Consider the following 25,112-nt stretch of genomic DNA (forward strand, 5'->3'; position numbering starts at 1 on the left):
GTATTTTTTGCATCCGTGCGATCTGGAGGAAGTAGCCAAGTGTTTTTCATGACCCTCAACAGAAATTCCATGATGAACTGGTAACAGAAGAGCACTTGGCACTTATCTTCATGGCGTTATTTCTAATGTAACAGAACATAACTCATGTGGACTTATGCCAGTCTAGAGGCAGAATCAGAAGGCTTGGTTGAACATACTGCTTTCCCCTTTTCCTGTCCCTCCACCCCTCCCAATACAGTCCATCTTTCAGTGTTGCAGCCTGGTTGAGAAGGAGAGAAAAAGGTGGCAGGAATATCCGGGAGATCCCCAAGGATGCTGTGTTGTCTGTGGACCGAGATGGACCCTGTGCCCTTCGGAGTTAGGGATAAAAACAAATATTGTGTGCTCCTATGATTAAGCTGTGTTATGGTGGCTTTTGAGTGTATTCGAATTTTTGTTTTTTCACCTTTTTTCTTTACCCCCTTACTTTGTAAGAATGGGGAGAGAATGCATACTAAGAAAATGAGTCTGTTTTTAATTCTGTCTGCCTGCTAGCTTTAAGTATATGGTATGTTGTAAAATTTCCCGTTTCTAATGGTGAGAGAGAGCACAATAAATGTACCTTATCTCCTTACACTGAAGGCCATAACAACATAGTGGGGTAATTTAAGAACTCTCTTGCCTTCACCAACCCAACAGGTTGCTTTTTGATAGCAACTGGCTAATGAATTTTTAAAAGAGAAGAAAAATACTAGTTTTCCCCTCTTGGGGAAATAGATTTTAAATGGCTAAACTACTAGCCTTAGTCTAATAAAATCAACTACCGCTTTTGTGAGTCTGACAGGCCATATTTTTATGTGGCCCTTTGTAGAATGGAGTGTGCTGAATGAGGTAGTAATGCCAGTGAGTTGAGTGGGTCTAATGATTGAGGGGGACTCTGTAACATGACTTTCCCTCAGCCATTATGCAACGAATCAGGGCAAAAGATGGGATGACAGATGGGGTCAGTTAGAAAGAGCTTCTGGGAAACAAGCTTCTACGTCTATGTAAATACACACACCTTCTTTTTTAAATGCACAAAGCCTAAGAGATCACTTAATTTGGGCTTCATTAGGACTGAGATTGTTGAGTTCTTTCTGGGAACTGGGGAGTTCATGACATCCAGGCTCTGGACACTGCCAGCTCTCTCCTGAGGGTGCCACTTTCTCAAGATGAAAACTGTGACTGAAAAGAATGAATAATAAATGTTTCTGAGCTGTCTGTGTACTCCCTGGGTGGGTGAGAGAAGAGACTAGACTGCTAAGCCTGTCACAGACACAGTAGGCATCCTTGGCTCAGATTTTAGAGAATTTGAAAGCAAGGCTTTGGCCAAAATTCTAAGACCCTAATCACTTTACCTTCCTCCAAATTTCCCAACATACAGTAAACAACATCTGTGCAGAGATATGTATGTATTTAGTTCAGGTTGACTTGTGTCCTTATAAACTCTTACTCGAATGATTTGAGCTTTCACGTGACTGGGATTTTTTTTTCCAAAGCTACAAGCATGGCCGCCTGTGGTATCGAGGTGTTGCAAAACAGTATCTGTGTTGCGCTTCCTGTTTTAACCTACCTCGTTTTGTTTGTTTTTGTTTCACTGTTCATCACAGCAGTGTTATCTCCAGGAGACATATAGAGAGCTCAACTGGCAATCTCAGGTGTATTTAATATTTTAGAAACAAAACAGTAGTTGGCCAAATTGTTCTTCCTAAAAATGTGAAGGAGAAATCTAATGACAAAAACTAATATGGCTTGTTTTTGGAGAAAGCAAATACTGTAAATGGATCCCCAAAAAATAAAAAAAAGCAAACATGATTCTGCTGATTTTGCCCAAATACATGAGCAGCTAATGAACTATTAATGAGAACGAAGCACACATTAGGAAAATGGTGCCATTTCAATCCAGTGGTTTGGGCAAGGTGGGAAGGGGAGGGGAAATAGTCCGGGTTCTGAACCAGATAATTATCTTCCCCCTCCCCAAAAAGGTGATTGTCATTTCATTGATTTTATGCAGGTAACACACAGGAACAAAACAGGATTATCTTAAGGTGATCACCAAGATGGCCTCATCACGGTCCCTTTAGCTCTCAAAAGCAATGAAATCCTCCCGTTCTCATTTTTACTGCTGTGACCATGCTGCTGAACAATATTGTCTTCACAAATTCCATGCAACAAATTTAGCAATAACTTTGGATTGAACTTAGCAACTACTGTAATTGGATGCTGACATGGACAAAATACATTGATTTGGGTCTCATCCCCAAATGTGATTGCCACCAGCTCTTTATATTGCTGCTGTGGTATTTTAAACCAGAAGCTTCTTTAAATTATGTTGCAAACTGATCTTTGTTTTTATGTTTTGTTTTGTTTTTATTTCTAAGTGATAAGTTTGAAACACACAGCTTTAAATGATTTTTTTATTGTGGGATTTTGGGTACAGTTAAGAAATAAAAGGGAATCATTGTGTTTAAACATAAGGTAGTTTGTGAATGTATTTTTTAAAATCTAGATTCATTGAAACAAAAAAACCATAAAACAATATTAATGCAGTCTTGTTTACAGTATGTACAGTGACATAACATAGAACATGAGCTTTTCTGGTGCCAACAAAAATAAAACACAGATGTTAAACATCAAGCCATGCCTTTTATATTTTTGTACAAATATTTTACACTGAGTATAAGGCAAAACCAAATTTAAAAGGGCCCCCACAAATCTGTGCTTCTTAAAGCATATTTTTAGAATTTCTTGAAGCTTTTATCTTCAAAAACAGATATTCCACCCTCATGACAGGCCTAAACGTTGACAGAGTGCATCCTAGGTCATGTAGAATATATCAGAATTGTGTCCTTGCTGCTTATCCTTACAATTCCCAACTTTTTAGTTTGCTTTAATTCTTTTTGTTTCTTTTTTTGTGGGGGGTATTCACCTATCTCAATAAATTGTCTTTACTTTTGATCTTCCTGTAGGGGATTTTGTCGCTAGAAATTGGGTCATTTCCTTTTTATTTTTCTACAAAGAGAAGCAGAACCTTCCCTCTGAAGTAAGTTTCATTAGATCTGTCAGCCTCACTGCACCAAACTGATTATCACCCAGCAATCAATTGAGATTTACCACACCATAATTTTGGTCTGGGGTTTGGCAGGTGGCTATCATTCCTAGGCACTGGTCAGGGATGTTGTAGCTTAGATTCTTCAATCTAGTGAGTGAAGTATGAGTCTCCCACTTTCCAGTTCCATTCAGACCATTGTCATTGCTCACAATATAAATGAAGACAACTTGCACTAAGTTCTGATTAAAATCTGATGGCTCTGTTTAGATAAATCTCATTATTTTTCTTGGAGATTTTTAAACAATGCTTCAGGAAGACCTACAGCTCTTTTTTATTCAACCGGGTAGACTAAGATGAGTGAAATTTCACAAGTCCACTTAGACAGGGGCTCAATTTTTCTAACTTTGACATTGCTTCGTAAGACACACTCCTAACATACCTTGTATCACGTACACATTTTTAAAAAGCATCTTAATTCCTGGTTGTCATGACCTACTAACCATTTTCTGTCTGCTCTTGTGACTCGTTAGTGATTGTGTCTCTGGTCCCTCCTATGTTGTAGACTGGAAAGAAGTAAGATATTCAGGCTGGAGCCATTTTGGTTTTGTCCATTGACAGACAAGGAAGGGCTGACTTCTGACTTCGCATTCCACTGATTTTTAAAAAATGCTTTCCCTACTCTTATGTGAACCAGTTCCTGTCACTGTAGTCTGCAAATGTGGAAGAGCTCTTTGTTATACTGGTGTGTGCTGTCTTTGAAAGTGTGCTTGAAGGACATACTTGCATTTGTGCTGAGTGCTTTAAGATGTAAAAGTGCTGTGTTATTTTTAAGAAAGAAAATACAGTTAATGGTCAAACATTAACCTTTACCTGCTGCAGGAAAACATAAGAAATGTTGATGATTCTGAATCACCCTACCATGCTTCCAGAATTTCCTCTGATACTATGTTCAGCCATCTCAACAGTTTTTGTAAATGGTTAGGTAACTTCAGTTCATTCCTCAAAATCTTCTAATCCAAACAAATCAAATAAAACATACAAACCAACCAATTAACCAAAACCTAGCTTCCCCTGAGACCACACTATTACAACATAAAATCTAAAACCAAAAATCTAAATTTGATTTACTCTGCCTATTAGTATGTCTCATAAATATCACTGTATTTGACCTTAGTCATAATAGCAATATCAGGAACCCTAAAGCAAACCATCTTTTCATGAGTCTCACATGAAATGGGTATAAAATGATCTCTTTTCAGGAGCCCCAGCAAAGAAGAGAACCTCTTCAGAATTTGCAATTCAAAATTGACAATTTGTACATTTCTGCCAACTTTTTTTGAGTGTTGTTTTGATTTCCATATTATATTACTGTTCTGGGAATTTCCCATAGACAAATAGAATATTCAATGATTTGTGTAGCATTAAACAGTATGAAATCACAACCCTGTGCTTTGCACTTTATTCTTCTATATGTGCCAGTCCACAAAGGACCAAAATAAAGATCCTCTCTAAAGTAGTTTTCAAACAAAAATCCCCATATAAAGTTTGAGCTAGTTTATGGCCATATCAAAATTTCAATGTGGCCATGATGCCAAACATTTGGTGGAAATCTAGAAAATACAGGTAAAAAAATTTACAAGTCCTAAAGTTTCCAGAGTTTTGGTTTTGTGTAACTAATTCACTCCTGGTGTGAGAGGGTTTCATTTTGATGGTTTATTTTTATCAACACCACGTTGCATTGCACTATTGAGGTGGAGCAAATGGTGACAGAAAGGTGAGTTTTAATTTCCAACATTAGATCTTTATACACAGCAAATATTCATGTCCCAATTTTCCTTTCCTTAGCTCTTCTCCCAGGGTAAGTGTTGAGGACTAATAATACATATTATGGTTTGTTTAAGAAACCTCTGACATCATCCTGAATCAGAATTTCAAATGGTAGGTGGTAGCAGGTAATAAAAGATGACAGCCCAGCTAAATCTTAAAATTGGATGTTGTAAAACTTTTTGTACATTTCAGTTGTTTTATTTACAATGTTGACCTAACTGTAGAAAGATGCCAGATTTACAATATTAGATGGGAATACTATCATTTTGTTGTGGCTATAATTATTTACATTTTTAAGTCTTTAGTTTTCAAGTGTTTTAAATTGTCAAAACAAATTTGTTGAAACTGGATATAGTCATACCTGTGTATCTTCCTAGCATATTTTCTAATCTGAAACTTTTATCAGTTACTTTCAAATATTCTTTTGCTGCCTACATACAAAAATTCTTTATGAAGTATTCCTATGGTTGTTCCAAGGTGTAGTTAGAACTGCTTTGGCTCTAAGCCAAGATTTTCCCATATTTATTCCCTGAAATATATTGTTATATTATCTCTGTCAAAATATGAATAATGAGTCATTAGTGGTGGTAGGGCCCTGCCTGTTCCTCGTTGCCACTTCCAGATGTTGTCTCTCATCCTTCCTCCTAACACCCTGCTTGACAGCTCTAGGTCCCTCCCTGTGTAGCTCTTGGTAACGCCCCTCACTACTCTAGTATTTGGCTCTTGGTTCCCTGTCATTTCCTCCAACCCCACCATTTCTTAATTCTTGATGATTTCAGCATCCATTTAAGACACTCCTACAAATATCCTGACCTCTCAGTTTCCTGATCTTGTCCAGTGAAAATTATTACCAATTACTACATCAGCTCCTTAAGCAGCCCAGTTCTTCCCTTTTGTAATAGGTATATTCTATCCAATCTCTCCAAATAAAGGCATTGACTCAGCATTATTTCCTTATCTTTTGCATCACCAATGTATCTCATTCTGTTGAAGGACTTCACTGCATTCATGCCGCAGTGTCTCCTGTCTTATAGACACCCTCTCTGGTTCCACTACCCCCACTAACTAATATCTTATTTGTCTGCTTCCTATCAGAGAAAACCTCCCCAGAAGGAATTGTGTACATTCTGTCTAAATTTCTTTTCTCATTGTCTAAAATTTTTCACTGGTCTTTTGAACCATCTCAAAGCAGGATGTCATCCCCACCACAGTAGCTCTTTCTAAGTGATATCGCTGTCCAGTGCAATGGTCACGTTTCTGACTTCATGATACTTGACTTATCTGTGGTCTCTGACACAATTAATAACTACTTCTTGAAATATTTTCTTGGCCCTGGGACTTCCATGTTGTATTCTGTCATCTCCCTGGTCACTCATCAGTTTCTTGCTGGGTTCCAGGAGTGCCCCAGTACTAGGAAAAATCCACATTTTTATCTCCAGATCCATTTATATGTCTAATTCCCTACTTAGCACCTTCATGTGGATGTGTGATTGGCATCTCAAACTTGACCTGTCCAAAACTTATTTGTGCCCCACCTGCTAATATATCCCATTATAGGCCTTCTTCTATTGGCAAAATGGCAAGCTCCCTTCTTCCACAATAGAAAATCTTGTTACCCTTAATTTTTCTCTTTCAGATACTGCACTCCAATCCATTTTTTAGAAATCCAGTTTTCCCTAGCTTCAGAATATATCCGTAATAGGATATGGACACAAGTTGTCATGCCTGACATGATGCTTTTAAAACATAGGCCAGGATATGTCACCTTTCTGCTAAGTCCCTCAATGTCTCCCCATCTTATTCAGGACAACATCCTTACATGGCCATTACGGCCACAGAAATAATTTATGCTACCTTTTGTCACACTCTAGCCACAACTACCACTTCTTTGACCTCATCTATTTCCCTGCTCACTTTGCTCTAGCCATGCCAGCCTCCTTGCTTTACCCAGAATCCCCTCAAAGCACACTCTTGTCTCAGGGTCTTTGCCTGTCCTGTTATGCAGTCTGGAAACTTCTTCCCTCATGTCTGCCCCACTTGCTCTCTCCTTTCCTTTACATCTTGAGCACAAATATTCCTTTACTGTAAAGAGAGCTATATAAAATAATCTTCAATCCCCCAATCATTTTTGGCCTTATTGCCTTTCACAGCACTTATCATCATCTACTTTGCACACTGGTCTATCTAGTGCTTTGAAGAATACCTGGCAAAAGGAGTCACTCGGTAAGCTTTGTTGGATGAATGAATAAAAACAACAGTGTTGGAATTGTAAAAGGCATAGAGTTATATGGAGATTTTAATTTCAATATCAAAACAAAAAGCTGTCTCCAAAGTCTGCATCATAAAAACGTAGCTTTGCTTTCATGCAAAAAAAAAAAAAAAAAACCTATAGATTTTCTTTCCTGGAAGGTTACTATGGATAGGCGGCACCTGGTTCTGACCCTGGCTATCCTTTCTCACTCCATAAATCATCTTCACAGACCAAGTTGCAAGCCTGGAAGAAGGCTGCCATATAGAGTCCAAGAAAAGCAACATTACAAAACTCCTAGATTTATATAAATAAGGATCCATTTTACGCTATTGTCATTGCAATAAGTGAGTTCTTAGATGTAGAGAGAGGCTTCTGAGTTTTGTTTTCTGATCTAAATGTTTAAAAAACACAATTTTCTCCTCAAACAAGAAGTAAGCAACAGTAAAAGTATCATCCTGTCAAATGTTGCTTCAAAAAAGCCTAATGACATTTGGATCTTACCAATCTTCCAAGTGACAATAGTTCTGAGGCCTCCCTAGGTAGCCTCTACCATCTGTATATATTCAGTTTCACTGACTGTTGATGCATGACGTCTCATTGTAGGATATTAACACATGCCTTCTGATGAATTTATTGTTTCACCGAGTCTTGTAAAGGGCACACCTTGTAGTTTCAATTTGTTCAATCATGTATCTTCCTGCTCACTTAATAAAAGAAATATTTTAAAAAATAAAGAAAGAACATAGTGAAATGATATAATATGAAGCAGTATAACAGTGAAAGAATTTTTTGTTCCCCTAGTATTTTCTGTGTCTTTTCACAAATCTGTGGAGATGAAGGAGAGAATGATGTGTAATTCATTCCAAATAGCTAGGGTTAAGGTCTTCATCTTTTCTAAGATAAAAAACATCTTGGGGTTCCATGGTGCATAGCTATAATTCCTGAAGTCTTTTTAAAAAGATAAAGGCATGGGTTCCAGGTACAGATGAAGAATGGGGAACAGATGCTAAGAAATGCCCAAGGTATCACAGTCATTGTGAACAACCTAGAAATTACAAACTCCAGTTGTTAAGATATAATAAATATTTTCAAAACAAGAATATTATATGAAAATTTTTCAGTAAGTTGGTTTCCTTTAAAATTGTATCTCAGCAGTGTGTCTGCATGTTTTCATTTTTCATAAGCAACTAAGTCTGTGTTTTGTGACAACTTGATTTAAAGTCAACTCCCTACAAAAAATAGTCATCTTGGTTTCCAAAGTTTGAAATTAACTTACCAAGTGAAGTCATAAGGACCGGGATCAGCGGCATCAAGGTGTGACCAAATTTTTCCAGCCTGTACCCAAGGCTTCATGATCCATGGTTATCTTTTATTTTCAGTCCATTTAATAAAAGATTTAAATCTAGAAGGTATCACCAGAGCAAAAAGACATAGAATAACTATTCATGAATGGAGGCCTGTCAACTAGTGCAGGCCAAAGTTAGTCAGTCAGTCTAGGCAAAATGACCAAAAGTACAATATAGTGAGTTGTTCACACAACTCATATAGAGATATTTGGAGATGTTGTTCCCTCATTTTTGTATTGGGATGTATTTGAGAGTTCCTGCCAAAAGACATGGCTGTTCATTTTATTAAATGTTCTAGTTTGGAAAAATGAAAAGTTGGTAGTCTGTTTGTCAGTCGTCACAAGGTTTGGAGTAGTTGAGCAAAGCTTCAGTTTTGTTTTTTATTTTCCTGGTTAGTGAAATCCAAAAAATATGTAACAACTACTCCAGAATAATCATAAAGGTCCAGACCTTTCTTCAGTGTAGAAATATACTGTCCATCTCAAAATTGGGGGTTCAAACATAAAGAGGCAAAACCATCCTCCAGCATTGGAACAAAGTGGGCAGCCGCCTAGTGTGCAGGACTGGGCTCATATTGCTGTCTTCACGAGATAGTGGCAGTAACCCTGTGTGGCATTCCAGACACCTCTACAGGTGTCAGTGCCATCACAGAGTGGACAGGCTATGAGATATAAGACACGATTTCAAGACTATCATCAGCTCACCGCATCCCAGCCATCTAATCTGCTGAAGAAGACTGGTTCCCCAAGGTTTGAAAATGTGATGAGTTCCTATCATGAAAACCCAAGATACTGAAGAGCAACAAAAAGTTCAGTAATACTTTCAAGCAAAACTGTCTGTTATGAGCCACATTCATTTGAAAAACAATACTTACATATACGAGTCTCTTTTCTACATACAATGCCTGGTGGACACGTGTAGCTGAACACCTTGCTGGAACTCCTGGCCCTAGAGGTAGCTAACAGAGAGTTTGGAAATTGTAACCAAACACTTTTCCTAAGAACCCCCATTTGTGTCTTTTTACAGCAATGTTTTATGGCAATGTTAATGACCATTGGTTCAGTTCATTTTACTAAGGCTGCCTTAATCATTTTCAGATGTCATAGGACTCAAAAAACAGCATCACAGTATAATTTTTTTACCTGTTTATATGCCTTCTTATTGTTTAAAGTATTTGAGGCAGTTAGGATCAGACTGTTGATGAGCCAATAGAGCACACTGACCACAATCTTGACCATGGGAAGAGAAGCAAAGTAGCCATTTATATATCATCCACCTGTTCTGCAGCAGGCTCCACACTGGATGCTGAAGTGGAACCAGCTGATCAAGAAGCTGATAGAGAAATGGTTCCTGCCTTGGAGAAGCCATAGGCTCCTAGTGCTGGGGAAAGAGAGAAGGCAGGGGGCTGGAAAGAAACATGCTCAGAGACGGTGACAGGAAAGCAGGGTCTGTTATTGACAAAGGATGCAGAAACTGCTGTGGGACGGAAGAGAAGGGTTTGGAAGGGGTTCAGGAGGTGGCCTTTACCAGCCTATAAGAAAGGAAAAAGGGAGGGAGGGTTTCTAGCCAGTGGGAGCAGTTTGAGCAAATGCAAAAAGAAACAGAAGAGCATGTGGGCACAGAAACAGCAAATAATTCAGCATGGTTGGAGAAAGTGCTGGTAGAGCTGAAAAGATAAGGTCACCTAACCACATGAATGTATGGCATACTTCTTGGTCCCTATGCTCATCCTTCTGACATGCCATGGGGCTTCCAGAACCTGATGCTGCCAGCTGCCCAGCCCTTGGTGGGCAATGTATGGTGAATGAATAACACCACCTGTTAGTACTGGCCAGGATTCTCCTGTGTTGGTGGAAGCTGCTCCCAGTCCCCTAACCCCCGTCCTGTGAAAGGATAATTTTGTGACTGCAATTATGGGAATTCTTTCAGTTGCTTCATGTAGAACTAAGCCCCCAAATTTCCTCACTGAACCTCAGCTTCAAGGCATGAAGCTGTCCTGTGGTCCTATTATCCCAAACTTTCCTGATCTTAATAATCACCTGAGTGCTTCTGGGTCCTATGTGAGCAGGACTGTCATGTCAATGTCAACAGGCCAGAAAACCCCCTCATACGCTTGAAGAAACATTACATTTGCATAGTTTTTCCTTCTTGCCCTCTGAAATTGTCTTATGTTTTTCCTGAGTGTGTAGAAATGTGTCCAAGCCACCATCCCTTTCTCAAACTGCCCAGGCATCTGAACTAGCACCTTATCTCAATTAGGGCTTTGAGAAGAGAGGCTGGGGGCTGCTATGACACCCTCCTGGCCTTTGCCCTGACACCTCACCTGCAGTTGACCCTCCTGGGTGGGCTTCCTCCCTAGGTACACACCCCTTCTGCCTAGAGATTTGCTGCCCATTGGAGGCTGGGCTTCCTACTTGGAGACTCCACTGCTAAATGTTACCTCAGCTCAGAAGAACTTGCTCAGGACCTGTGATACCTGCTCTTCAGAGGAGGTCATTTTATTCGTGTCTTCTTAAAGTTCACTCAAAAGTGACTTTTATATTGTAAAAGTGCTCTTTTAAAAGCACATTTTAGCTGGGCATGGTAGGGCACACCTGTAATCCTAGCTACTTTGGAGGTGGAGGTAAGAGGATCACAGTTTTAGGTTAGCCCAGGCAAAAATTAGTATGAGACTGACTCTGTCTGAAAAACAAACTAAACGGTTTTGAAGTCAATGCTATATAATCCCCTTATTTAAAAAAATGAGGATCTGAGGATCAGAGAGTTAGAAATAACTCATTAAGAACTTAGGGTGAGTTATGGAATATAAATAAGAAGCAGCCTGTTTTGGTTACCAGTCTAGTGCTTTCTATGATAATGAGTGGGTGAAGAGTACCCCATTTCTTTGAAATAAGACCGTAGTAACATTTCACAAAGAGCGTTTGGTCTCTGAGATGTCAGAAGGCTGTAAAGACCAGTGACAGCTCCCTGGCAGCAAGTCAGTCCTCAGTCTTTAACTGAAAGGAAATGTGAAAAGAAAGTGAAGGAGGGACAGAAAAGTGGGACACAGTATTCCTGAAATAGAACAGACTGTAATTGTAAACTTCAACACCTCTGTCTCAACAACTTTTAAAACAACTACACCAAAGAACCAGAACCCTCAGTACTACCACCCAGGCTCTAATCAACAATGACCTAACACACTACCCCACAACAGCAGAATACATACTCCTTTCATATGTTCATGGAATAGACCATACACCAGGCCCCGAAACAAATGCCAGCAAATTTATGGAGGTTTTGTTTGTTTGTTTGTTTGTTTGTTTAAAAAACTGAAATCATACAAATTCTTTTCTCTTACCACAATGGAATCAACTAAAAATCAATAACCAGAAAATCTCCAAACATTGAGAAAGTAAACAAAATACATCTAAAATAAGCCATTGCACATAGGAAGTCTGAAGGGAAGCAAAAAACACATAAAGTTAAGTGAAAATTGAAATACAACATGACACCACAAAACCAGTGTTGAGTAAGGGAAAAATTAAGCACAAAATGCATACACTAGAAAAGAGGAAATATCTCAAATCATTCATTTAAATTCCTATCTCAAAAACTTAGAAAAAAGGAGCAAGATAAATGCAAAGCAAGCAGAAGGAAGAAACTAATAAAGAAAAGAGCAAAAAATCAATGAAACAGAAAATAGAAAACACAACACAAAAAATGAATGAAACAAAGAATTAGTTCTTTAAAAAAATAATAAATTTATCATCTTTCTAAAAAAGAAAGAAGATCAAAACCAACAGTGTCTGTAATAAAACAGAGTATATCACAATAGACCCTGTAGACATTAAAATAATTAGAAGGGAATATTAGGAACAACTTCATACATAAATTTGCCAAATTAAATGAAATGTACCATTTCCTCAAAAAATACAAACTGCCACAACCCATCCAATATGAAATAATCTGAATATCTTTGGTTAAAAGATATTGAATTCGTAATTTAAAATCCTTCAAGAAGAACTCTCCAGATTCAGACTGCTTCACTGAAGAATCTTTCCAAACATCAATTTTACACAATCCCTTCCAAAAAACTGAAGGAATGGCTTCCAAGTTCATTTCATGAGTCTAGTATTACACTGATACCAAGCAGATAAAGACAATGCAAAAAGGAAACTATGAACTAATACCCTTTATTAATTTAGATGTAAAAATCCTTAATAAAATAATAACCAGTAGAATTCAGCAATATAAAGAAAATTTAAACTATGGCCAATGGGGATTTAGTTCAGAGAATCAAGGCTAGTTCAGTATTTGAAAATCAATCAGTATACTCTACCATATCAATAGAATAAAGAAAAAAAAAGCACATACTCATATCAATTTATGTAGAAAAAACATTAAACAAAATTCAATTCCCATTTATGATTTTTAAAAAAAGGCTTAGAAAAACAAGAATAGAGGGAAAATTCCTCAACCTCATAAAGAATATGTATAGAAACCTACAAGTAACCTTATACTTAATTGTGAAAGACTGATGCTGTAAGTGCTAGAAGTTGTGGCTAGTGTCATAAGTCAAGAAAAGGAAACAAAAATCAGATAGATCAGAAATGAATAAATAAAACTCACTATCTTTACAAATGACATGATTGTCCACATAGTAAATCCAAAGGAATCTACCAAAGATTCCAAGAATTAATGAGTGAATTCAGCAAAACTTCAGGATACATGAAAAATACACAAAAATCAAGTATATGACAAAAACACAAAAATCAAGTACACTTTTGTACTGTAGCAGTGAATACATGGATTCCTTTTTTTTTTGGTGCTACATCTGAGCCCTAAGGATACCAAAATTTAAAATACAGTAGCATTTACGGTTACTAAGAAAAAAAAGAAATAGGTTAAAACTGACAATATATGCACAAAACTTGGTATGCTAAAAATGAAAAACACTAATCAAAAAAAATCAAAAAGAGCTAAATAAATGAAGACTATGGTTATAGATTGGAAAACTCAGCATAATAAAGATGTCAAATACCCCCAAATTACTATATAAGATTAATGAAATTCCTATTAAAATCCCAGCACAGATATAGGCAAGTTTATTCTAAATTTTATAAAGAAAAGCAAAAGAACTAAAATTTTCAGAAAGAAGAATAAAGTTGAAGGAATCAGCCTACCAATTTTAAGGCTTGTTATATACATGTACAATAATCAAGACTGTGGTATTAGCAGAAGGACAGACATATAAATCAATAGGACAGAACAACATTTTCACAAAGAGAACCACATAAAGAGGCCCATCATCCTTGTCCAGCATGTGCAAGGCCCAGGCGCGATACCCAGCACCATCAAAAAGAGAAATGCTCAACTGATTTTGGCGAAAGTGCAGAAGCAATTCACTGGGGAAAAGACAGTGACATCCATAGGAAAAAAATACACTTCAGCCAAGGTATCAAATTTTATACCAAAAATACCTCATAGACCTAAACATAAAATTATAATACTTTTGTAAAAATAATGTAGGAGAAAATGAGATAAGCAAGGGCTAACCAAAAATTTCTTAGACTTGATACTAAAAGTAAAATCTATTTAAAAATTGATAAATAAGACTTCATCAAAATAAAAATCATTTGCTCTATGAAAAATATGTGAAGAAAATGAAAAGACAAGCTACAGAGTGTTAGAAAATACATTTGCCACCCACATTTCCAATAAAGGACTAGTATTTAAAAAGGAACAACTCAAATGTAAACACACACACATACACATACACACCCAACAATAGCAAAAATTAAAAATCCAATTAGGAAATAAACAAAAGACATGAAGAGACATTTCACCATATTAGTTACACAGAATAACAAATAAGCAAATGAAAATACATACAATGTCATTGGCTATTAAGAAATGCACATTAAAACCAAAATGAGATCACTACACACCATTAAGAATGATGAAAGTGGGGGTGGGGGCAGGGGAGAGAAATGACCCAAGCCTTGTATGCACATATGAATAATAAAACAAAAAAACAAAAAAAAACTTCAGTAAAATAATAAATAACCAAAAAAAAAGAATGACTAAAGTAAAAAATGAGAATGTCAAATGTTGGTGGAGATGTGGAGAAACTAGACCACTCACACATTTTTGGTAAGAAACTAGTACACATCTTTCAGAAAACAGTACATCAATTTCTGAAAAAAATACAGTACTAACATACGAACCCAACAACTGCAGTTATCTGAGAGAAAAACAGATGGATATTCACATGAAGAGGGTTTTCAGCATTATTGCTAACAGAAAAACACTGGCGACAACTCAGATCTCCATCAAAGACAAATGGGTAAAGTGTAGAACATTCATTCCATGGAACACTACTCAGCAATAAAAATAAGTTGTTGATACACCTAACTTGGATGCATCTTAAAAACAGCCAATTTCAAAGGTTACACACTATTATGGTTAGTTCTATATATCAGCTTGACTGGGCCATAAGTGCCCAGATACTTGGTCAAACATTATTCTGGATTTTCTGTGAAGATGGTTTTCAATGAGATTTAGGTGCACTTTGAGTAAAGCTGATCTCTTCAATCAGTTGAAGGCCCAACAGGACATAAAGTTGATCTCCCTTGAACAAGAGAGATTTCTCCCACAGGCTGACTTTGGACTTCGTATCTATAACATCTGTTCTTCCTGGTTTTCCAACAGACTGCCTTTGGACTCAAACTGAAATCTTTCTCAAGTCTCCAGCTTGCCAGCGTCTCCCATCAGATTTCAGAACAATCAAGCCTCCATAATCATGCAAGTCAATCCCTTAAAATAAATCTCTTCATATATATAGATCATATATATATATGTGTGTATTCTATCTCTCTGAAGAACCATGTCTAATACACACTATGTGATTCTTTTTAAAACATGCTTGAAATGACAGAATTATAGCAGTGAAAAACAGATTAGTGATTATCTGAATTTAAGAGTTTGTGAGGGCAAGAGGAAATTAGATATGTCTATGAAAGGACAAAATGAGGGAACCTTGTAGTGATAGAAATTTTCGTATCTTGACTTCTGATGTTAATACCCTAGTTGTGATATTTTTCTATAACCTTATAAAATGTTACCATTAGGGAACGTGTTCATGAGCTCTCTGTGTTATCTCTTAGAACTGCATGTGAATCTATAATTATCTCAAAAAGTTTAATTTTTAAAAAATGGACCTGCAGGAGGTCTAGGAAGTAAGTTTATTATTCTTCAAATAATTAATCTAACACCTGTAATATTACTGGGAACGCTGGGAAGCCAGTGATCTCAGTTTAACAAGCAAGAAGACCTATCATCTTGAGTCCTCCCATTCCCTCCTCTTCTAAAAGCATTTATCTGTAAGTCCCATCTGCATTACCCACAAAAATGTATTTGCAGCTTGTAGAGAATCTTCCCGTACTACCACCATTAGTTCTAGTGGTCAAGAGCAAGCACGAATTGTCACAATGGTCTTGAAATTGTGCCTAACTTCTTTCAGAGATGCCCTCACCAGACCCACCCTCACCCAAGAGCAGGAGTAATGTAGGATCACATCACTTTCGTGCTTAACCCTGCCAGTGACTTCCATTGCTCTTCACTCATTCCATTCATTCCCATCACCTACAAGCTTCTGTATGACCATGACTGTGGTCTGTCTCCCCAAATTTATTCTCTTTTACTTTTTACTGCTCCCCTGCTTTACTGAACTTCCCTTAGTCTCCAACTGAAGATCCTTCCTTCCTAAAAATTTATACATGCCATCCCCCTCCATCCTTCCTGAAGTTCTTCAGGCCTCAACCAACAGGCACCTCTACAGTTTATCCCAGCATCTTTTTTTAATAGTTTAATGATATTTTTGAATTAGCATACATTAAAAATACAAGGGGGTTTCATTGTGGTAACCCCATACATGTGTACACAAATATACCTCCTCCATTATATTCCCATTCCCTCCCCTTCTTCCCCCCTTTTTCAAAGTGTTGAGTGGGTTTCATTATACTGTCTTTGTGTGTACACACACATATATATATATATGTAGCACACCTCAATCCTTTTCACCCCTAAGTATCCTTTCCTTTCCCCCTCCCACTGATCTCCCACCTAAATGGCCCTCCAGATACATTCATGTCCTATTACCATCATGATCATTTTAGATCCAGGTTGCACAAATGACTGAAAACAGGCAATATATGGGTGACTTTTTTTTTTTAGTTTAGCTTATTTCATTCAACATGATGACCTCCACTTCCACCCATTTTCCTGCAAATGACATAATTTCATTTTTCTTTTTGACTAAATCATATTCCATGGTATGTGTATGTATATACATTCCATGAACATTTTCTTTATCCATTTATCAGTTGTTGGCATCTCAGCTGATTCCACAGTTTAGCTGTTGTGAACAGAGCTTCGATAAATAAACATGGGTATGCAGGTATCTCTTTTCTATGTGGTATGGTGGAGTCATAAGGTAGGTCTATCTTTAGTTTCTTGAGAACCTTCCATACTGATTTCCATAGAGGTTCCATAGTTTACATTCCCACCAGCAGTACAGGAAGGTTCCTTTATTCTGCATCCTTGCCAGCATTTGTTGTTTATTTTCTTGATGATTGCCAATCTGACTGGAGTGAGATCAGATCTTAGGGTAGTTTTGATTTGCATTTCCTTTATGATTAAAGATGCTAAATGTTTCTTCATGCATTTATTAGCCTTTTGCATTTCTTCTTCTGAGACCTGTTCAATTCATTTATCTATTTACTAATTGGATTATTTGTTCTTTAGCCATTTAATGTTTTGAGCTGTTTGTGTACTCTGAACATTAATCCTTTATCTGATGAACAGCTGGCAAAGATTTTTCTCCCATTCTGTGGGTTGTCTCTTAATTCTGGTAATTTCTTTTGATGTGCAGAAAATTTTTAATTTGTCAATTCTTGCTCTTTTTCCTGGGCAGTTGGAGCCCTATTCAAAAAAATATTTATTTATGTCTATATCTTCCCTGTTTTTTCCCAATAGTTTCAAGGTTTGGGAGTCATATTAAGATCTTTGATCCATTTGCAGTTGATTTTGTACAAGGTGGGGGATGGGGTCTATATTCAATCTTTTGCATGTAGATAACCAGTTTTCCCAGCATCACTTTTTTATTCATTTATTCACATGTGCATACATTTATTCACATGTGCATACATTGTTTGGGCCATTTCTACCCTCTACACCTCTGCCCCCTCCCTCTCCTCCCCACCCCCCCTTGCTTCTAGACAGAACCTGTTCTGCCCTTATCTCTCATTTTGTTGAACAGAAGACATAAGCAATAATAAGAAAGACAAAGCATTTTTGCTAGCTGAGATAAGGATAGCTATACAGAGAGAATCCTAGCATTGCTTCCATGTACAAATGTGTTACAACCCAAGTTGATTCATCTCTAACTGACTTTTTCACCGGTTTCTGATCCCCTTCTCATATGGACCTCAGTCGCTTTAAGGTTTCTGTATTAGTTCCTCTACAGTGGAGACATTAAACACTTTCATGTTTTGGGTTCACTACCTATCCCCATACCTACCATATGTGCTCTCCCCTTATCATGTAACCCAAGTCCAACCACATTGCTGTATTTGCCCTATATCGAAAGTCCTCATATGAGAGAGAACATATGATTTTTGGTCTTCTGAGCCTGGCTAACCTCGCTCAGAATGATGTTCTCTAATTCCATCCATTTACCTGCAAATGATAACATTTCGTTCTTCTTCATGGCTGCATAAAATTCCATTGTGTATAAATACCACATTTTCTTAATCCATTCATCAGTGGTGAGGCATCTTGGCTGTTTCCATAACTTGGCTATTGTGAATGGCACTGCAATAAACATGGGTGTGCAGGTGCCTCTGGAGTAATCTGTGTCACATTCCTTTGGGTATATCCCCAAGAGTGGGATTCCCAGCGTCATTTGTTGAAGAAGCTATCTTTTCTCCAATTTTGGATCCTTTGTCAACAATCAGATGGTTGTAGCTGTGTGGTTTTATTCTTGGATCTTCTATTCTCTTCTGTTGGTCTTCATGTCTGTTTTTGTGCCAGTAACCTGCTGTCTGTGTTACTATGGCTCTGTAGTATAATTTAAAGTCCAGAACTGTGATGCCCCCAGCATTGCTCTTTTTGCTTAGGATCACTTTTGCTATTCAGGTTCTTTTATGCTTTCATATGAAATTTTAGGATTGATTTTTCTATTTCTGCGAAGAATGACATTGGAACTTTGATGGGTATTACTTTGAAACTGTGGATTGCTTTCAGTAATGTAACCATTTTCACGATATTAATTCTACCAATCCATGATTATGGGAGGTCTTTCTATCTTTTGGCCTTCTTCAATTTCTTTCTTCAAGGTTAAATGGATGGAATTGGAGAACATCATTCTGAGTGAGGTTAGCCTGGCCCAAAAGACCAAAACTCGTATGTTCTCCCTCATATGTGGACACTAGATCAAGGGCAAACACAACAATGGGATTGGACTTTGAGCACATGATAAAAGCGAGAGCACACAAGGGAGGGGTGAGGATAAGTAAGACACCCAAAAAATTAGCTAGCATTTGTTGCCCTTAACGCAGAGAAACTAAAGCAGATACCTTAAAAGCAACTGAGGCCAATAGGAGAAGGGGACCAGGAACTAGAGAAAAGGTTAGATCAAAAAGAATTAACCTAGAAGGTAACACACATGCACAGGAAATCAATGTGAGTCAACACCCTGTATAGCTATCCTTATCTCAACTAGCAAAAACCCTTGTTCCTTCCTATTATTGCTTATACTCTCTCTACAACAAAATTAGAGATAAGGGCAAAATAGTTTCTGCCAGGTATCGAGGGAGTGGGAGGGAAAGGGAGGGGGCAGAGTGGGTGGTAAGAAAGGGGGTGGGGGCAGGGGGGAGAAATGACCCAAGCCTTGTATGCACATATGAATAATAAAACAATTTAAAAAATTTTTAAAATAAATTTAAAAAAAAAGGTTTTGTAGTTTTCATTGCGGAAGTCTTTGATCTCTGTGGTTAAGTTCATACCTAAGTATTTTATTTTTTGAGGTACTGTAAATGAAATTGTTTTCCTGATTTCTTTCTCAGTTTGTTCATTGGTATATAGAAAATCTATGGATTTCTGTATGTTGATTAAATATCCTGCTAAGTTGCTCAAAGTGTTTATAAGATCTGGAGTTTTTTGGTAGAATCTTTAGGGTCCTTAAGAATAGAATCATATCATCTGCAAGTGGGGATAATTTGACTTCTTCCTTCTCTATTTGAACCTCTTTTATTTTTTTCTCTTGCCTTCGTGCTCAGGATAGAAATTGCACTACTGTATTGAATAAGAGGGGGAGAATGGAACTTTGTCTTGTTCCTAACTTTAGAGGAAATGATTTACGTTTTCTTTCATGTCGTGTGATGTTGGCTGTAGGTTTGTCATATATGGCTTTATTATGATGAGGTACATTCCTTCTGTTCCTAGTTTCTTCAGAGCTTGACTCATAAAGGATGCTGAATTTTATAAAAGGCTTTCGCTCCATCAATTGAGACGATCATGTGATTTTGTCCTTGAGTCTATACATTCCTCAGCATCTTTTCTGAAGTGGGTGCCCCCTGCAACACTTCTATTTCTTTCATAGCCCCCATGAGCAGAAACCCTGTGTCGTTCACTATTGTATCTGGTGCCTAGCAAAATGTCCTGTAAATAATACACTTACTGAATGTTAAATCAACAAATGTCCCAACAACAGCCTCAGATACCTTCCCTCTCCCCCACCACAAGAAAGCCTATGGCAATCCTTATGGACTTTATTTATCAAGCAAATACTTACTGAGTGTCTATGGTGCACCAGGCCCTAGGACAGGCCCTTGGGATAATGACATAGGCAAGTTCTCCACAAAGAAGTTAGATTTGGTAGGGAAAGTGGCAAGCAATTATAAATAGATGAATAAATAATAAAATGTCATGCATAAATGCTAAGAAAGAAATAAAGCAGAGTTATAGGTGGAGTGTAAGTTAGAGGGCATAGGTGGTATCTACAGTGTGCAGCCTGAGGGGGGAGTCCCCTGTGAGCCTTCAGCTATGTGAACCACAGAAACTGGCACCCCAGGCAGAGGCTCCTCCAGTACAGAGGGGCTGGGCTGAGCACAGACAAGTTTACGGTCAGTAGGTAGGACCAAGAGAAGAAAAGACAGTCCAGAGTCAGGCAGGGCCTGCAATGAGTAGGAATCTTAGGCCATAGTGTGGAGTGTAGGTTTCTTCCTAAGGATCATTGGGAGGCCACTGGAGACTTTTAGGCAGTGTATATGATGATGTATTTAACTTTTTAAATCTATCATGACGTCCCTGTCAAAGAAGGCAGTGTAAGACAAGAATGGCAGCCAGGAAGTCAGATAGCGGACTCTGCAGATATGCACAGGAGAGATGCTGGTTTGGACCAGAGTGGGGTCTGTAAGGTGAGAAGAGGATGTAAAGAGTTTGCCCTTTCTCTTTGGCAGATTACAATGGGGACAAATTTGGTTTGAAAATTTTAAAATATACTGACATTTTTCAGGGGCGGAGACCTTTACACACTGTTACACACCTGCCTTGGCTAAGTTTGAACTCAATTAAATTCCCAAGAGATGCCTTTGCCCGCCCTTATGCCTGATCCAACCAGAGAGGAATGCAGCAGCTCAGAAAGCCTTTACAGAAAACAAACAAACAAAAAAAACCTCTCATTTTACTGAAGAAAATGGTAACAATGAGTAGAAAGGGCGGTGGAGGACGCTGTTTTTCTATACTGTCATCATTTAAAACTCTCGGCACCTGCTAAGATTAATCAATGAAATAATCAGACTGTGACCTGAAACGTTTAAAAGCTTGAAGCCAGGACAAAAAATATACACACACCACCCCCACCACCTCGCTCCCGCAATCTCACAGAACTGGTTTCTCCAACCCAGCGGGGATCTCTGGGCCATCTTGGACGATCATTAGATGAATCCACCCCAACAGCAAAAGTGAAGGAGCCTGACTTTACCCCGCAGCCGGGAAAGGCGAAATGCCTGAGTGGTGTGATCCGCAGATCCTCAAGGAGGTGCTAAGACAAACTCTCCAGATAGGTTGGCATGGAGCATCAGTATTCCCAGGGCCAAATCAATCAAAGCAGTTTGGGTGGCTCCCAACCCTCGACCCCACCCTACAGGCAGTTTTAGTCCATCCCTCCATGAAGCAGGTTTAGTAAACTGGAGAGGACTGGCTAAACCAGAGGAAGCTGGTCGGGGTAGTTTAGGATGAGTGGCAGGTGGCGCTTCCAATGGGAGAGGAGAGTGTTTTTTCCTGCAGCCGCTAGGCTCGCGCTGGGACTGAGCGTAAGGCTCCAGGCTGCGCAGCAGGCGAGCTCTGCTTCTTAAAAAGGAGAGTTCGAAAGACAAAGGTGGATGAACAGCAGAGGATATATATCTGTCTTTCGTCCTATCGGTGGAAGTCGCCAGCCAAGGAACCTCTCCTGCTGGTAGACCGCTTTGATCATTGGGCGTGCGCACCCGAGGCCGAAACTGATGCAAAACGTTGTCAGTGCGCTACCTTGCTCTGGGGAGGCAGATTTCAAAACTGCTCCCCAAAGCTTAGCTCTGAGACCTGGAGCACCTATGATGATTAAAGGGGTTAATCCGTGACAAGCACACACCTGGCTAGGACAAGAACTCGATAAAGATTAACTATTATTTCTAACATTCGTTCATGCTTTTCCACTAAGAAATTTCTGTATTGTGTGTTTGCATTTACATACATCTCACCTTATGCGTTATAAACTCCTAGTAAGAGTAGGCTGTCTTACCTTGTGCATTTCAGAACATAACTCTGTGCTGGGCTCCCTTAGAGTTTCTTATTTGGATTGAGTTATTTACCTTCTGAAACCAGACATTTCGGTTGTGTCACCTTGCAGAAATGGTAGAAATGAAGAGGTGGGGAGACAAATGAAATACGAGTTTCCTCTACCCCTTCACTTTCTCTTCCCTTGTTTTTTCATAACGCTCCTCCTTTTGTTGCTACCGCACTTTGTTGCAAATTGGTTCCATTTGAGCCTCAGCGACCCTATTTGCCAGGCACAGTTAAAGCTTAACGAATTTTGATATCTCCTGGACTCCCATAGGGATTGGATGTCATAGAGGATACCTAGAAAGGCACAAACCGAAGACATGAGCAGATTTATTTGAGAACACTATCACCTCCAGCAAGTGCATCTTGACATACACCAAATCAATAATAATAGTAGTAGTAACAATGACCACCATTGTTTGCTGAGCACTGATGCTTTGCTAAACACTCTTCATATATTACCTTATTTAATCCCTCCCAACAATACAAAGTGTATGTTCTGTTATTTCCATTTTATCAGGTTAAAAAAAATTAAAGCAGAGAAAAGTCACAGCCACTTGTTTAAGGTCACCCTCAGTAAAATGTTGAGACTCAAACCCCAGTTTTTAACCCTCCAAAGCTCACTCAGGTAACCAGTCAAGTCTCCAGCAGTTCCTGGCGACAGAGCCCAGCTCTAAAGCACAAACACCACTGTACCGGTTCTCTGTAGAGTACAGTGCATCGTGCCTCCCATGCTCATCTTTGTTGTCCCCACAACACATCATGGCAGCCTGGCACATCTCATCTACTGCAATTGACACCATAGATTTTTCTTTTCACTTGTCCCCAGTTCCTGCCATACTTACATGCCTTAAAATATCACCACCACTGGTTTGTAACTTACGCCAACAGGACCTGCTCCCATTTTCTTTTCTGATGGAACAAAGGCACTGAAGCCACAGGTTGCTGAGGCAAAGGACTTATTAATTCCCAACAATATTCAGCCTCTGTTAAGATTAGACTTGGACTCTTAGCTCAGGAGACCCGCTCCTCCCACACCTTGCTCCTCCTCTTGCAATGTATAACTAGAAGAGCTGGGGACAGAGAGACTGGTCAGCTAGTCATTCCACACTCAATACAGGACCTGGAATTAAGAGGACAACTCCCAATCCACACAATGACAGAAGATAAGGTAAAGCAGCAGTTAGTTCCTTTTGAATCTGGCTTTGAGGAAATGAACAGGGGAATCTGCTCAAGTCAGTGAGTACATAAAGCTTTTTGGAGATGTTGGATGTAGCTGCCACAAATCAAAGCTACTTCTCTTTATCTGGCCAGTTGGTAGTTCATTTGACTGCTATGAAAAACCTATTTCTTATTCAGCAGTTGGGATTTTAAGAATATTTGCTATTTTCTGATCAGTCTGCATAACTGTTTTTCAAGTAATTCTACATAGCCATATTACTGAAGGAATGTGCCCTTCCCAGAATGAAGGGAAGATTAACCTGAATCTAATCATGAAAACTGATCTGGAATCTTCAAAAGTGTCAAGTATGAAAGACAAAAGAGATGGAAGGACTGGGGTAGATTAGAAGAGACAGAAGAACCGACAACAAAATGCAACAAGTGACCTTAGATTGTGGAAGGAAGAAGAAAACAGCTGTAAGGGACAATATGGGGACAGTTGGGAAACTGTGAATATGAGCTATATCTTAACTAATACTAATTAATATTACATTCCTAGATGTGATGATAGTATTGTAATCATATAGGAAGATGACTTTGTCTTAGTATATGTAGAAGTAGTCAGAGTGAGGTGACACAAGTATCTGTAGCTTATTTTTAAATGGTTCTGCCAAAACACACAAAGAGTGAAACAAATGTGGTAAATGTTAACCATGGGTGAATGGAAGTGAAGGTTATAGTGTTAATTGCACCACCATTTCAACTTCTCTGCAGATATGATACTTTTTAAAATAAAAACTTAAAAAGGATGCCACACTTACTCTTCTTGCCTTATAAGTTTCCCCCAACCAAACTCACCCACCCCTCCCTGTACACAATAGTAAGAGTTGATAAATCCATGACTCTATTAGAATAGGACCTTTAAGTCTGACCTGGTAAGACTCACTTGGCTGAGCATCCCTGCATTTTACTATGTGGCATGGTCTGGAGTGTGAGCTTTGGAATCAGCCAGGCTTGGGTGTGGATTCTAGTGATGCTACTTATCTGCTGTGAGACCTGGGCAAAGCTACTCAACTAAGCTTTGGATTTTCTGTGCTATGATAAAATAAGAACATATCAGGATACAATATGATCTTTTCAGATTTATCCTTGTAATCCCTAAATGAAGATTCAGGTTATACTCAACCTCTCTTTAGAGTATAATTAGATGACAAACATTTTAATGTTAATAGTTATGTATTTATATGTTTATTTAAAATATAGCTAGCATGTCATGATTTTATTATATCCCAAGATAAAAGTAAAGCAGTTAGAACTTTATTGATAATATATAGATGAATATTAACTTAATAATTATATAGATGGCATATAGATTTGGCAAAATCATGAAAGTATTATAACTTCCAAATAACTAAAAGTTAGAAGATATTGAAAAAGGGAAGGTATATGCTTAACAGAATGCTAGCATAGAGCAGATGCTCCAGCTTCATTTGGAACTATAATTAAATTCCCTTAGAGGCTGTAGAAATTAGCCTACAGAACTTTCCTTGAGAACCAAGGAATTGCCCAATAATGGAACCCAGAAAGTATG

General features: G+C 38.3%; 2 protein-coding genes and 1 long non-coding RNA gene across 12 annotated transcripts in view; 2 read left to right on the plus strand and 1 right to left on the minus strand.

Annotated features, from left to right (window-relative positions):
• Positions 1 to 1,858, plus strand: part of Tnik (TRAF2 and NCK interacting kinase) — a 362,085-nt gene extending 360,227 nt beyond the window's left edge. For all 6 annotated transcript variants that reach the window (XM_074073787.1, XM_074073783.1, XM_074073785.1 and 3 more), the window contains one exon: positions 1 to 1,858. In XM_074073787.1, coding sequence (XP_073929888.1) covers positions 1 to 35 — 35 coding nt within the window. In that variant the 3' untranslated portion in view covers positions 36 to 1,858.
• LOC141423297 (uncharacterized) lies at positions 1,458 to 23,432 on the minus strand. 2 transcript variants are annotated; one of them, XR_012448041.1, is made up of 2 exons: positions 8,425 to 23,432; positions 1,458 to 7,852 (listed from the first exon to the last, which is right to left on the minus strand). It is a non-coding gene; the product is annotated as an uncharacterized lncRNA (long non-coding RNA). The 2 variants fall into 2 exon arrangements; XR_012448040.1 differs by having other exon boundaries at positions 1,458 to 8,193.
• Positions 23,393 to 25,112, plus strand: part of Slc2a2 (solute carrier family 2 member 2) — a 30,816-nt gene continuing 29,096 nt past the window's right edge. Inside the window, exon 1 of one of the 4 annotated variants that reach the window (XM_074073790.1) lies at positions 23,393 to 23,531. In XM_074073790.1, coding sequence (XP_073929891.1) covers positions 23,517 to 23,531 — 15 coding nt within the window. In that variant the 5' untranslated portion in view covers positions 23,393 to 23,516. The remainder of the gene's footprint in view (positions 23,532 to 25,112) is intronic. The other 3 variants (XM_074073793.1, XM_074073791.1, XM_074073794.1) reach the window with 3 other exon arrangements.

This window comes from Castor canadensis, chromosome 5 (assembly GCF_047511655.1).
Source record: "Castor canadensis chromosome 5, mCasCan1.hap1v2, whole genome shotgun sequence".
Taxonomy (NCBI): domain Eukaryota; kingdom Metazoa; phylum Chordata; class Mammalia; order Rodentia; family Castoridae; genus Castor; species Castor canadensis.